Genomic DNA, 14,846 nt, shown 5'->3' with positions numbered 1-14,846 from the left:
GCACCCTGATTTCAGTATGGCTGCTTCAGAAGACAGTCATATTGTTACAGGCTTTTCAGTTAAAGCATATGAAAACTTACCAATTGCGTGTTTTGTTGTTGTTTTGTTTTTCTTCCCTAAAACAGCTTATTGCTTCTCTATACTGAGGGACTCAAACTGCTGAAGTAACACAAGTCTTGAGCAAGCACTTGCCTCAGTGAACACTGAACAGAATGAAACACAGTTCATGCCTCTTCAGGACACCTTTTTTGTTGTTGTTAGAAGTGATTTATGCCTTGTTTTTAAACAGAGAAACATTGCTGAGTACAATGTTAGATGGTTCAGTAGTCGAAAGGGACAACAAGGACACACCTCACCATCAGTTACAAGACTTTCCAGCTCAGCATGATGGCTGTTGAGATTTCTGTCTTCAAGCACAAATTCCAGACACATCTTGAACTACTGACATAAAAAAGTGTCAAGTCATAACAATATTTCATCCAGAGTTCTTCACTTTGTGAACTTAGTTCCATTCTCAGCCCTTTGAAAAAGTGCACATTAGCCTTCCATTTAATCTGAATTACATCAATTCTCAATTCAATGTTATTTTGAGCAGTCAGCTCTATTACAACATCCTTCCTACTTACACCATATGTAATGGTGTGCATCATTTCTTGTTTTACTTTTTTTTTTTCCATGAGAAAAAATCATTCAGCTATCCTATCCAAGAATTTTTGGGCTCTCATGCTATTAGTAACTGGTTTTCTCCAACTTATGCACAGAAAATAAATCTCTTGGAGTAACAAGATCTGGTAATATTACTCACTGAAATGTTAGAGGTTTTTAATCCATATTTGAATCTATTCTTATAATGCTCTCTCTATTATGTATGACTAAAATGGATTTCCACAATTTATTCAGCAAAGTATCTTTTGCCTTCATTCTCATTATCCAAATACCAAGTCTCACCTATGTTCTCTTATTTTTTTTTTTTTTTTTTAAGTTAATGCTTAGGAACACAGTTAACATAAGCTGTTTAAGTATTTAAAATATTAAAAAAAAATATCAATGTTCTTCAAATAATCTGCTCAGAATTTCTCAGTCTTTATAAAAATCTAGAAGAAAAAAATCAACTAAACTTGCAGAACACCTCAGGCTTGGTGAAGCTTTAAATAGTAAAGCTGGTATTCAGGTGTAACAACAGATTAGTTAACTTAGGCTAACTTATTATTACCAAAATTCTGCTAAAATCAACGTCTTCGATTCTTGTAACTGAAATGTAGGTCAGACTCATAGGATGAGAAAAATCAGTATTAAAGTGACTTAAGGATGATGGCTGATAATCTGCTGAGTACAAGGTACTGATGCAGTGACATGAAGAATATTACAACCCTCCCAGCCTGGTAAGGCAAGGAAATAAAGTATGAGTACAGGAAGAGTAGGTACATTAAATGATAGCAAGTACACATTCTGACATGCCACATATGTGATATGAAACATACAAACAGTTTTAGTATATACTTTCCATTCACAACAGGTTAACAGGTCCAATAATTTAAGCCAAAACATTTCACCTGAAAATTCACATCAATTCACATTAGCTTATTTCTAATGTACCTAAAAAAAGTGCATTGTTAACAGACTGTGTGAGGAATAACCTGTTAACAATCCAGTAACTTGAAAAGATGTAAAGGCCCACCTACTTCACTTTCCTGCACAGAAATTATAATATATAATACAAATACGAACAGTTAGATATTACTGCCTTTAAAAAACTGCTTCCTCTGTAAGAGACATATTAAGGTAGTGCCTATCCCTGAAGAGCTTAAAGGCATTATAAATGATAAATCAGAGGTTACAATTGTTCTGATGCATACTTATTCATCTCAAGTCCATGTCTTTCTCCTACAATAGAAATACTTGCATTTTCAGAATGAGAGAAAAAGCTGGTATTCAGAATTTAATCTTTGCTTTAGAGTAGTTGAATATTTATAGTACTCCCACAAGACTCCCCAAAACAGTACAGATCACAGACTTCACACAGTATTCATAGCACTCCTGAAACACTCCATTAAAACTGAATATATAAGAGTCAATGAACTCACAGGCATCACCAGAAAGCAAAATAAATTCAACTCGAAGCATTTGACTTTAAAAACTTCAACCAGCCCAGTTCGTGCCAACCAGTTGACATAGTATATGTTCCTCCTTTCTGATCAAAGTGCCTATAAAAACTGGAGACACACTGGAATGCCAAAACACAAAAATGGTATTCCAAAGGGCAAACAATACTGGATATTTTCTTAAATGATTACTTTTTAAGCATGGTTTGTCTTACCCTCAAGACCCATCTACACATGTAATCCTCAAGTGTAAAACCTGCTTATAAGTCTATATACTATTTCCACATTATTTTTTATCAGCTTTAAAAGAATCTGGGAAAATAGACTCTCAAACTCTTTCCCCAGAGCTTCTGAGAGTACTGGACAATAAAAAGTGATTAATCTTAGGTTGTCTTCTCTTAATAACTTTAAAGCATTCTGATATGTTGGGTCACCTTAATCACATACTATTTTCTAGACAGCTTAGAAAAGGTAAAAGGAACTGTTTCATATCATTTTCCTTTAAACACAACAGGCACTTGAACATTCTATTATATCTTAGATTAGGTGATTAGTCCTAAGCTTTTACCAGTACTTGGATATTTTGAGAATTATGAAAGGTAGTACTCCAGAAGAATAAAAGAAAAAAGATGTACTTACCTGTACGTCTGAACTACGGCTTCCACTTTTTGAAGCAAACAAACAATCCTCAGAATCAACGGCAAGTGGAACAGAAGCAGAAGGAAAGAGCTCAGAAAGAGACCCTTGACTGAAGTTTATAGCCTCTGGATTTTTTTGACCATCCTTTACTGATTCACTCAGATTGATCACAGAATCTCGTATATTTGAAATAATTTCATTATTTTCTGCCAACAGGCGTTCAAGATGATCTATTTTTTCTTGCAATATTGAAAGTTGACCCTGTTAAAAAAAAAAAAAGTCGATTATTTTCTCAGACCCATTCTTGACAATCTTTTAAAATCAATTTCACAGTAGTATATCATCACACAGAATAAATAATCTTTATCCTATGTCTTACATAAAGACAAACCAAGAAATTGAACCAACATAAGAGACCTTCTCCTCTCAGAATAAGGGAAAACAGCAAAAGTGATAAAAAGATATTTTTTAAAAGTCACATTGTTTTAAATACTAATTATGCCAAATTCAAATTTTCCATGTCTATCAAACATCTTCAAAAAAATCTAATATTTTCATTTGCCATCATATTAGGACACAAAAGAGAAAGCTGTTTTATAGGAGGCAGTCCGTCCCATCATGGTGGAATTAAAAGGATGTAAACATTTTAATACTTTACACGTACAAGGAAAAACTGTTTCAGTATATATTAAGTTTCTTATTTTCAGCAAAATTTGGAGAGAAATTAACAGAAGCTCATAAAAGATTCCTTAACCACTTGTTCACAGGAATAATCTATGTAACTGGAGAAACATCAATATATTCCTTCAAAAGACAATTCAAACTAATAGTAGTTTCATTTAGATCATGTTCAGTTGCTGCAGAACAGGATTCTAAAGATGTATAATGTATACCATGAAAGGAAGGACAGAAGATAATATCAACATGCACTGAAAGAAGTCAGCATATCTCCAAAGCAACTTGGAAAGAGAGGGGCAGGCAGACAGCACAAAACAATTCAAAGCATTTAATCACCATATTATACCAGGTACAGGAGGTAGCATAGGAGGGGAAAATGCCTGGAAATGCTCTCTGATGTACTAGCCACCCATTCCAAATGATTTGAGGTATGCTTTTTTCAAATATTAGTGTGTTAGCTTTTCCATACTCACAAAAGGCCAGATCATTTAAAATGTTTTTAAGGTTATTTCAGCTTAACAATAATTTCTTTCTTTCCTCGGGCAGATTTCAACTTAACAATAACAAAAGACAGAAAGTAACTGTGTGTTTGTTCTCCATTATTAAAGTCGTGGTCAGACCCCAAAATATACAACGTCTGATTAAGTTCTGTCAAAAAGCTTTCATTGTAATAAAACCCGCTGCAGATTTGGGTGTTCACATTTTACCCATTGCATTCATCACAAATAACACATATTCAGTAGACAATTATTCTGTGATCTATGCTTTTTAATGACAAGTTAAACTTTTCCCTGACACCAATGCTTTTCCTGTTTTTTCCCCTGACACCAAGTAATACAGAAAATTATTAGTAACAGCTTTGGTGCATGAGACTTTTTTCCCCCTTTAGCAATCATTCACTTGAGGCCTTTGCATTTTGCTTTTACGATACATTTTGCCTTCCTCAAATGCCAATTAATTCCAACTTCTGTAGTTAGGCTGTAGTTTGCAAAGGACTAAGCCTCCTTTGTAAATTGTAATGGGTACTTTCTTTTAAAACCTGTTCACTTCAAGAAGTCTGCAGGAATAAAAAACTTCTCTTAATATGAGATACCAATCAACCTCTTAGGATCTACTAGCCATTTCTGCAATTTCATCTTTATAGGAGTTGTTTATAATTCCATAGAAGACAAGGTGTAATATTTTACAGTTGGTAGGTTTGTCCCCTCCTTCTCTGGGCTGTGTAAAATGCTGACCCAGTGTTTTTCTTTGTTCTTATCTCAATACATCCTGAAAATGATAACAGGTTTTAAAATTCAACACACGTGAAACCCTTTTATTTCCCAAAAGACAAAAATATATTTTGACAATAGATCCAGAATAAGTTAATTGAGATGAAGGACCAAAATCTTGGAATCTAAGCTGCTTAAAGACAAATACTAGAAACAGAATAACTGAAAACAGGAGATCAATATGCAGATTATAGGGCACTGGAAAGAAAAAAGTGTAGTCCCATGCCCCCTGGTGGCACAAAAGAAACAACCGAGACTAAAATCTTTCTAACGATACATTAAAAATGGTATGTACCCATTTTAATAAAATTAGTACTTTCCCTTTCAAAAAGTACAAAAGAAAGGTTTCTCTGCTCACATAACAGCCTGTTATGCCACTCACTCTTAAAGTAAAATACATAAAATAATACTGATTGGGACTTTACAGGCTGCCCAACATAACCTCTGATCTTTAGATTCCTAAAAAACTAAAACATAGCTATCATGTACACCAGCTATTACCTGCTTCGCTGCACACAGCTCTAGTTCAAAGTTACCAAATGTGTAAGCACCTAAAATGCTGTTCACACCTACCCCACCAGTATATATTCTTCCTTTGAACTGTAAAATCAGAGAACTGTTTAAAATTTAAGTTCTCTTTCATGTATGTTCTAGAAATATTCTACCTACAAGAGAAGAATATTATATTGCTGAGCAACAGCCTGTCAACTACTTTGCAGTAGGTTACAAGACTGATCTGTTCTATGTTGTCTAGCTAAGTATTGTCTCTGTCCAAAAGTTACAAGAACACTGAATACATGGTTAGACTGATCCTTCCATTGGCATATACTGCCAACTTCTGTCAGTCAGACACAAACTTCCAAACTTGGAGGTCAAGTCACACTTCTCATATCTATTACATGGACCATTCTTTTGATTTTTATTTTTTTTTATAATTTAAACCTTAAAATATCTTCATTAAGTTCTACCATTTCACTGTGTATTCTGTGGTAAAATTCTTTTAAATTAAGTTACCTGTTTCTTGTGTGCTGAGACAGCAGATTGTTTCCTGTTCATTTTCCAGTAAAAAAATTATACAGTTATGTAATTCCAGCAATAGTTTATTTTTATGGTGGAGAGTTCAAGCCTACCTTGAACACTGGGCAGCAGTGATTTTTAGAATATTTGGCACAGAACTTTGGAGATAGATATTCTGTTAGCTGGAGATAGAAATCCTTACCAGAATTCCCACTGTAGAAACTAACAAAGGACGCTAATTAAGACTACCTGCTTTCTTTCTTTTGAAAGACTATGAGATGCATCATGTTTCTTATGAAGATTTTAAACTGGACATGTACCAACTCAGCTTGAAAGCAAAATATCAAATAAAAAGCTACACGTAAAAATACGTAACTATGGCCTCATGCTGCAAACTAACTATCAGGCAACAAAGTTTTTGTAGACACTAAAAAAAAATATTTTAAGTTTCCATTGTGCAACACACCAGCTATTAGAATTAAATTTCAGAAACAACTGTGTCTCAAACTAGAAATGGATCCCAGTTTTCACTCAATATAAATACAGTGAAAGCAGTGTCAGGAATCCATTCTCAAATTTAAAAATGGTTCAAGTATCAGAAAGTACTTTTTTTTTTCAGTCCTCACTCCTTACTCATTTTAAGTAGGCAGGAGTAAGACAGTGCTAAGAATGTAGCATTCAATAGTAAAATTTCTTTAAAATTCAAAGATGAACATGGAAAATGTTCAAGAACAAAACAAAATTTAGTTTCAACACTGTTAGAGGAAAATAGCTGATTCACGCTGCCCCTTACTGATTGCCAGTAATGGGTGTTGATTTACTATTAAAACAGCTTAGAAACATACCAGAGAACCTGACGGGTCTAATCAAAAATGAAACAGACAGGACATCTTTTCATTACTAAAATCATCAGTATTTGTTCTAAATTAAGTTTGAAAATTTTCCAGACAATTGGAAGTGGGTGTTGTTGTATTTTTAAATCCAAGCAGAGATGTATCTATTTTACCTTAAGCAATTCTGCCTGAAATGTTGTAATCTACATAGCTTTGTGAATACTGGATAGCAAAATAAGAGGTATGCTTTCTGGATAAGTCCAAATAGACTGAGGCTCAGTACAAATGTAGACCATTAAAAGGATGCTCTGTGAATCTATATACTTGTTTGGAATAAGAAAATGCAATGTAAAATTACAGGAAACACCTGACTTACGCAATCAGTCTACTAGTTTTTATTAACTTTGGTATAAACTTCTTTCTTTCATCTCTCTCCATCTTCACGTATCGGTAAGGTTGTGCAAATAAAGATTTGATTAAGAAAAAAGGCAACCCAGCTCTCACTCCACAACAACAGGTATTAGTGCACGAAGTGGAAAGTACCAACAAATCCAAATTGTATCCTGGAAGTAGATACAGCTGCACTAGTAAAATAATGGCATCACACAAGTAGTGCATCTCTTTGCCATCCCCATGGTTACACAGGGTTGGACTGAAACAACTGAACCTTCCCAAGTGAGGACAGACCAGATCAGCTCATTCTCCACCTGTTTGGAACAAAAAACACCCATACCTGTTAGCCGCACTGAGCAACCTGCTGTTACCACCACACAATATAGCTACGTAAACAGTTCCCTATGCTTCAGTCAGTCTTAACTGTTCAGTGGTTTTGAAGCCCCAAACATCCCAGAATGGCCTCTGCTTCCCCACTGCCCTCTGTTTTGTCCTTGTCTATTTGCATTTGGTACTGCTCTGATACATTGCAAGGACTCACTCCAGAAAGGAGTGTTGGTACCCGGCACAAGTAGGCAAGTCCAGTAACACAAGGAAAAATAAAGTTGCTTTATTCTGGGCAAGGCAGAGCAGCTTCTCATATCTAAGCACTGCAGAAAAGGGTATTGAAATTTTCATTTCCTCAGTGAATGCTCACTCACTCCTTCTTTAAATACACGACCTTTCAAACAGGCAGCTGCTGACCATTTCAAGGAAAAAGAAAGGTAGCTCAAATAATTTAAGCGGGAGTATGACAGGCCCATGAATGAGGAATTCTCACAGAAACTGGCAGACAGAGGACAAATCCACATGAGAGACTTCTGAGGTTAGGTCAGCTAGAAATTATTATTATTATGTATCCAGAGAGTGAGCCAGCAACCACCAAGCGCTTGGTTCAAAACCAGCCAGAGCCCATTCTCCTTCTCACCCACATGAACAAGCCGGAGACCACAAAAGAGCTGGCAGAGTCCTGTTGAAGAGGCTCTGGTGCACAAACGAGCAGTGGTGAAGACAGCAGTGTACCACAGCGAACAGGGTTCTCCTGGGGATGCGGAATTCAAGTCCAGATCATTGCCTATACAGGTTCACAACACTGAGCATTTAAGAAACTCCACGTGTACTTTTCTGACTGCACTGAATTCGCAGTAATCTTAATCACTTCCTGTTTCAGCTTCTTATACCTGGAATTAATTATTGATATCTTCACAAATCATGTACTAACTTGACTAAAATCTTGATATAAGCCTCTGACCAGATGCAGCATACCAAGATGGTAAGACCAGAAAATATTCTCAATTCACTGTGCAATCTGAGCACTGTACAATGAACAGAGCACACTAAATGTAGAATTTGAATGGTCACGTCCTCTACAGAAAAAAAAAAAGCAAGCAGGTAGAAGTTAAAAATACAGCATGATGTTGCATCAAAGCTTAATATTTGAACACACTGCCCGTTTCAGCATGTATTCACCTTGTGAGGTAGGACACAATGAAAAACCAAACATACAGTACAACAGTTAAAAGCACAAGTCAAGGTTTAAAGCCTTTATTAAGCTAGGCAGAAGGTTTCTGTGCATTTTTAATCATGAAAATTACATAAACAACCTTTTTAAGGATTTCCTGCCTTTAAAGTACCATTCAAAACAAGCTCACTTTGTGAAGACACTGGCATTCACCTGAATTAACTGAACTAAAAAACACAAGTCTACTCTCTCAGATGAAATAGTTGTTCTAGTCCAAAGATAAAGTAACCTAAGAAAACAGGTTTTCAGGAGCTGATAGACTTTAAAATCCTTTTAACAAGTGTCACAATAAAAAATAAGCATTCTACATACTATTACTCTAGATTTAAGTTTCATATAACTTACAGAGATAAAAAAAAGACGTTAAGGCCTAATTTGACACCATTATCACTGAGCTGAAGGCTGGGAGAAAGAAGGGGGAGATGGAGACAAATCTAGAAGCATTCCCTATATAAAGTCAGTTATCTGAAGGATGTTCACTACTTGTCAGGCTGGTAAGTTTTAGGTTCATTTCCCTTTTGGTTCCCTTCCCGACCCTGTACTGAATATTTATTTCTGTAGTTAAAATGGCTATCAGTACAAAACTGAAATGCAGTTTACATGGCATCTGAGTACAGGCATTTTAATTATTTTTATTTGAACAAGTCAAAACTTAAAATAACAAAATCATGTAGCAGGCAGAAATAAAGGTCAAGCTAAGAGCAAACAAGGAAATGCTCTCTCTCCATTTAGTTTATGCAGTTTAAGCAGGGCATTGACCGTAAGTAGCAGAAAGGAGTTCTGCTTTATGGGAGGTGTTACTACTCTTCTGAAGAATGTATTTTGTACAGCATTTTTCACTAGATCTAAAGACTAATTGAAAGAAGCTATTAGATTCTGCCCGACTGCTGTTTAGCCAGAACTTCACTCAAAACATACAAGAAACAAAGACAAACACACTCTGGAACATCAGGAAGTACAAGGGTGGTGTGGTTTTTTTTTTTTGTACTTTAGTACAAAACTAGTTACTGACCTACAATTACATTTACTATGAGAACCCCTCCTCCTTTACAATGCACCAGAAGCTCAAAAGAAAAAAAAATCCTATTTTTTTTTATTTTATACTCAAGAACATTCCTGTGACGCTCAAAGTCTTTCAGATAGTGATTGCTGTTAATCAGGCTTTGTTTGTTTGTTTTAAGTAAGCAAGTTTCAAATCCAGAAAAATGTTAATTCCTTCTGTAACTATTCTGATTCAACATTCAATCTTCTCTGACACAAAACTCCTAAGAATGCTACTAAAAGTCACTGCATTCACAATTACTCAGTGCTCAGACAACTTAAACTACATACAACCTTAATTACTACTACTTACATTTCAGAGTGATAAAAGTATTTCCTGATCATACAGTTTCCTATACTGCTACATGCAGCAGTGTTTGAGCTTGTTATACAACACAGGTCAGAAATGAACCCACAAAAATAAACCCGCAAGAACATGAAGCAACAAAAGGCGTGTATTTATAGTTCAGGTAAGCCACTGATTTCACCTACTTCACTACAGCAATGTACCTAACAAAACCATAGCTGGGAAATGTATTTCTGGTGTATCAGGAGTTATTTCAAAAGCAGGAAGCGTGAAGACTTGCTGTGACGCTGGAGGGAGACAAGATTTGTTCTGCACAGAATTGGGGCACAGCAACTGTCAGGCATGAGCTGATACGCTGCAGTTGCAGCCACCCAAAGGAGACAGAGGGTTATGTGACGGAAGGTAAGGCTTCCTTAAAGTAGGGGAACTTTCACTTTGGAGTACTTTTGAGGTAAAGCTCACAGGATGCCTTTGTTCAGTGCACAGATTCATAGAACTGCTGATGTTTCTGATGTGTTTGGCCCTAACATCCTACTGTTACTGCTCCACCCTACCATGATTCATATTTTGGCCAGGTGATACTAATTCCAAACTATTGGCAAGTACAGATGAAACAGCACTGCACACTGCAACAATCACTGCTTGTGCCATTTACAAAGAAGTACGTGATGGATGCCTTGAAAACATGAAGCCAGCAGAGAAGCATTAGCAGAACCACCAACAGCCAGGCCTTAATGTTTTGCGGGAAGGACAGAGGAAATAGAAAAAAAAGCCAGCTGCTTTTACAAGAACTGTATTTGATTGTCTCTGTTCGATGCAAGGCAGCTACAAGGCCTGTAAAGGCAGTTCAAACACATGAGAAGATCAGAGTCAGTTTCAAATAACGATGGTCAAAGGCACAAGGGTAGGAGGGGCGAAGGATCTTATTCAAAACAAAAAAATATATATAAAAAATGGAAAACCCTAAGGATCGAAGTTGCTGCATGCTTGTGCTTTCCTTCTAATAAAATTTAAGGGAAACGCCAAAGATACCAAAAGAGCAATCCCTTGGTCCCATTCCAGTTACCAAGCAGAACCGTGGCAGACCTGAGTTTCAAAAATTTATTTCCAGAAACAGCCTTGCACACCATGGGGATACGTCCCGTAAGAGCCAAAGCAAGCTGCGTGAAAGTGGTTAGAAAAAGCTCAGTTCCAGAGCATTGCCTATCAGGTAGCAACAGAGGACGCTGTGTTGCTCTTCTGTTTTGCCTTGCTCAGGCATAAAATGCACTAGAAATGAATTTTCGTGTGAAGACTACACAAAGGCTATATATTTCTGATGCAAAATATTCTTACCCAAAAATAAATCCTCCACTTAATTTAAAATACATTGGATTTTTAATGTTTTTCTTTGTCTTACACCTTAGCATGCATGGCACACTCTTGAATGAAGCAAAATTTAGAATCAGAAGAAATACTCCACCAGCCTGTGTAAATGAACAGCTTTTATGGATTTGTTCAAACTCAAGGTAAAGTTAGTTGATAAAATATGCTGTGTTAGCCTAATGTTTTTTGTTTTTTTTTTTTTTCCTGTTTGGACCCAAAATACCAAATAGATTAATACGTGCTTATCTGTATTTGGTTTTCATCTGTATACAGTAACACCGGTTCTTCAAGTGAAGTTGCTTATGGACTTACTCCACTTCAGACTCAATTTGAATGAAGCTTTCATTTAGCTGTATCAGTTTAGTCCAAGGACCACTTGTACTTGACACTCAGTGCACAGGAGACAGCACAGGACTCACCACTTCAAATCTCCATCCACCACACAGACAAAAGATTTCTCAAACAATTCTGTTATTGCAGACGGAAAGAATATCCTCCACCACTCTTCAGCAAATTCCACCAGAAGACTTACACTATAATCTGTAGTGAGGGTTGATATGTTAATAATCAAAAAAAATGCATCTAAGGCTCCTGCACCTTAAGCTTGCCTCTGTACAATGCTGCAAGGTTGTTCCTCTTGTGAGACAGGACACTATGACATATGGTATCTTGATATGTGTTCTGAGACAGGAAACATCTTATTCTGACACAGGATGCTAGGTTATGCAGACCAGCTACACAGCTCGTCCTTCTCACTTTCAGTACCCTTCATTAGTCTTCTCAAATGATAGCTGGAACATTTTCCTCTCCATTCACAGATACAGAAGTTTTAAGACAACCACACCGAACTGAAGTACAGTTCAGTTTCCCTAGCAGCTTATCAATTTACTTATCTAAAGGAGCAGGAGGAAAGAAAGGGGAGTAGTGTATTTTAAATCTCAACCAGCAACATTTCTGCTATTACTCCCAAGAGTTTTTAAAACAAAAGTAACCACTGTAGTAACACTGTCTACACTGAGAAGGGTGAAATAAAGTACATAGCAACCCTTGAAACTTCTAGAGCAGGTCATCGTCAACTGCTGATGAGCCCTCTGAGGAGACTCTGAGCCAAATGCTCTTTCAGAGCGTTCATGGGAAGCAGTTGCGATAACAGCTTTGGAAATCCACCCCGGAGTCACGCTGAAGGAATACAAAGCAAAATAGCAAGGGAGAGGCAGGGAAGAAGGTCTCTGGAAAAGTATCAGAGTCCATGGCATACTGCAGCAGACAGAAATCCTACAGTGACTACAAATAAGGTCTGAGAGAGAGTGCTTGTGATATGGCCATCTTCAGAATAATATATTGCTGACAACCAGGCAGGGTCCATGAAGTTACACACAGGATTTAGAGAGGAGAGGCAAATAAGGCAATCTCCATAGGTTGTACCTAATCTTCCCCAAATTAACGGGGATTTCAGTTCTATGGCAGCATGCAGATCTTCATATATGATTTAAATGCACCATCAGTGATGACAAGGCTATAAATCACTTCATTAGCTCAGGTTCTATTACGGCTGCCATGATGTCACCTCACTACGGAGTGCGGGCAATGTGCACTTTACAAGAGACCACTGATGCCAACTTTTGCAAATTCAACACCTAAAAAGACAAGATATTACCAGTACCTCCAAAGTCAGACCAGAGATTCTCTTTAAGACAGCACTGAAAAGCATTTACAAGCACCTGGATAGAGATTACGTAAAGGCTCCTGCTTAGGGGCATTCACACTTCCTGAGAGATCTTCTCCAAAAATTACTTCTGCAAGACATTCATTCCTGTTGGCACCCTTGAACAACTACCTAAACTCTCAAACTAGAAAGCCAGCTCAGGAAGGGGAACTCTTGACTGCAATGGCAGATAAATCCGAAAAAAGGACAGGTTCACAAGCCTCAGCCTGATGCACACGACCCTGAGATCATGCAACGAGAAGGCATACGGAAGAAACAGCAGAAGTGAAAGTTGAGCAGCAAATCCCCATCCTGCATTTTACTACTGGTATTACACACCACGATTCTCTCAGTGAATACAGACCAACAGGCACTACCAGCTAAAAAAAAATCCAACTCTATTCCTGGCAGAAATTAAAGTAAAGCCTAGATAGACAAATGCTGATGAGCTACACAGGAAGCTGCTTCCAGAAGAACCCACTCCTCCTCTCTGAGGCTACTGTACACCACACAGCTCGGGGAGAGCAAGCTAATCAATACGCAACTTCCAGGATATGCAAGGTGAAGGATGCTCCTACCAGAGCCGCACAGAGAAACAGCAAAGTTGAAAAATTAGCACACTGTCAGATCAGAAAGAAGTAAGAAGTGAAGCTATCTGAAAATCTGTGGGGAAAAAATAATAAAAAAAAATCTCAGTTCCTCCTTCCAAGCAGTAAGAAAAACTGACCTTTCTCCTTGTGAAAGAAAATGTCTTCTTAAATCCATGGACACACAATATCCTGCTGCCAGAGCTTTTCACAAACAAAAGCAGCTTGAAGTTTTTACATCTGTGGCTGGTTTCACTTACAGTACATTGAGTTCCGACAACACCTCACTGACATGGTTTTTTGTAAGCTAAGATAGTGTTTTCCTTTCCAATACTGTTGGTGGCTTCTCTTCCCCTCTTCATCTTTCATATCGACTTTACACTGACGCATTATATGGCTTGAAAACATTTGCTAGGTTCCAGAGGTTTCCCAATTAAAAAAAAAAAAAAGTGAAAAATTCTTATTCAGAACCCTACAGACAGTAAAAAGGAAATGACAAAGTCACATTGGCTTCACCTGTAACTTCTTCGAAGGATAAAGCAGCAAGAAGAAAAAGGGTAATTTTTCCACCCAAAGGAAGGACTGAAACAGTGCTAAGTAGTGAGAGTGAGCAGCCTCGAATGAATTTAGGTATAGGAAAAGGCAGGAAGAGTAAATGCTGGCGGAATGTTCTAGGAGTCCGAGGGGAGGAAGGAGGAGGTGAGGAGAGATGCTTGTCTCCTTACGTTGTATAAAGAAGAGATGTTACAGCAGACTGAGGCACTAGACCTTGCTTGTAAGAGAGAAAGCATTATGCTGTAGGACACTGACAGGAATTTCAACTGCAAGACACTGACAGTGGAAAACCAAACACATCTAATACGTTTTCCACGTTTCAGTATTTCAAAGCAAATCTTGACATTAAATAAAAATAAATAAAAAAAAGGCCACCTATGTACCAGCTGCCCTGTCCTATTCTTTATCTGGATTAAACTCAACTGGTGAGATAAAAGCACATGAGGTGCTCTGCTAATATAAGATACTGACCATATCACCAAAGCAGCACTTGTACTAGCTTTTACAAGTATGACACTCAGTATTACTCTCCTGCCGGAGCTGTATATTGAACAGATGCAGCCGCAGTAGTCCAGCCTTGTCTCGCTTTCTTCAAAGCTTCTTTCGTATTCTCTTAGTTCCTGAAACAGCTAGCGGCTGACCTCTGAACTGTAACTCGAAGAAACAAAGGCAGAACTGATCCGTGCTCCTTCCATACACTTCAGCCAAGGTTTTTTGCCGTGGCCAGAAATAAAGTGGTGCCAAGTATTATCTTTACATTAAACGAAAAAAAAAAAAAAAAAAAAAAAAAAA

At 37.3% G+C, this 14,846-nt stretch overlaps 1 protein-coding gene across 1 annotated transcript in view; it reads right to left on the bottom strand.

Moving 5' to 3' along the window:
* MAN2A1 (mannosidase alpha class 2A member 1) overlaps nucleotides 1-14,846 on the bottom strand; it is a 133,394-nt gene that overhangs the window by 117,517 nt on the left and 1,031 nt on the right. The window contains exon 2 of the mRNA XM_068666363.1: nucleotides 2,742-3,002. Within this exon, the coding sequence (XP_068522464.1) occupies nucleotides 2,742-3,002 (261 nt within the window). The remainder of the gene's footprint in view (nucleotides 1-2,741; nucleotides 3,003-14,846) is intronic.

This window comes from Anas acuta, chromosome Z, assembly GCF_963932015.1.
Source record: "Anas acuta chromosome Z, bAnaAcu1.1, whole genome shotgun sequence".
Taxonomy (NCBI): domain Eukaryota; kingdom Metazoa; phylum Chordata; class Aves; order Anseriformes; family Anatidae; genus Anas; species Anas acuta.
This window is presented reverse-complemented; position numbering and strand designations above follow the sequence as displayed.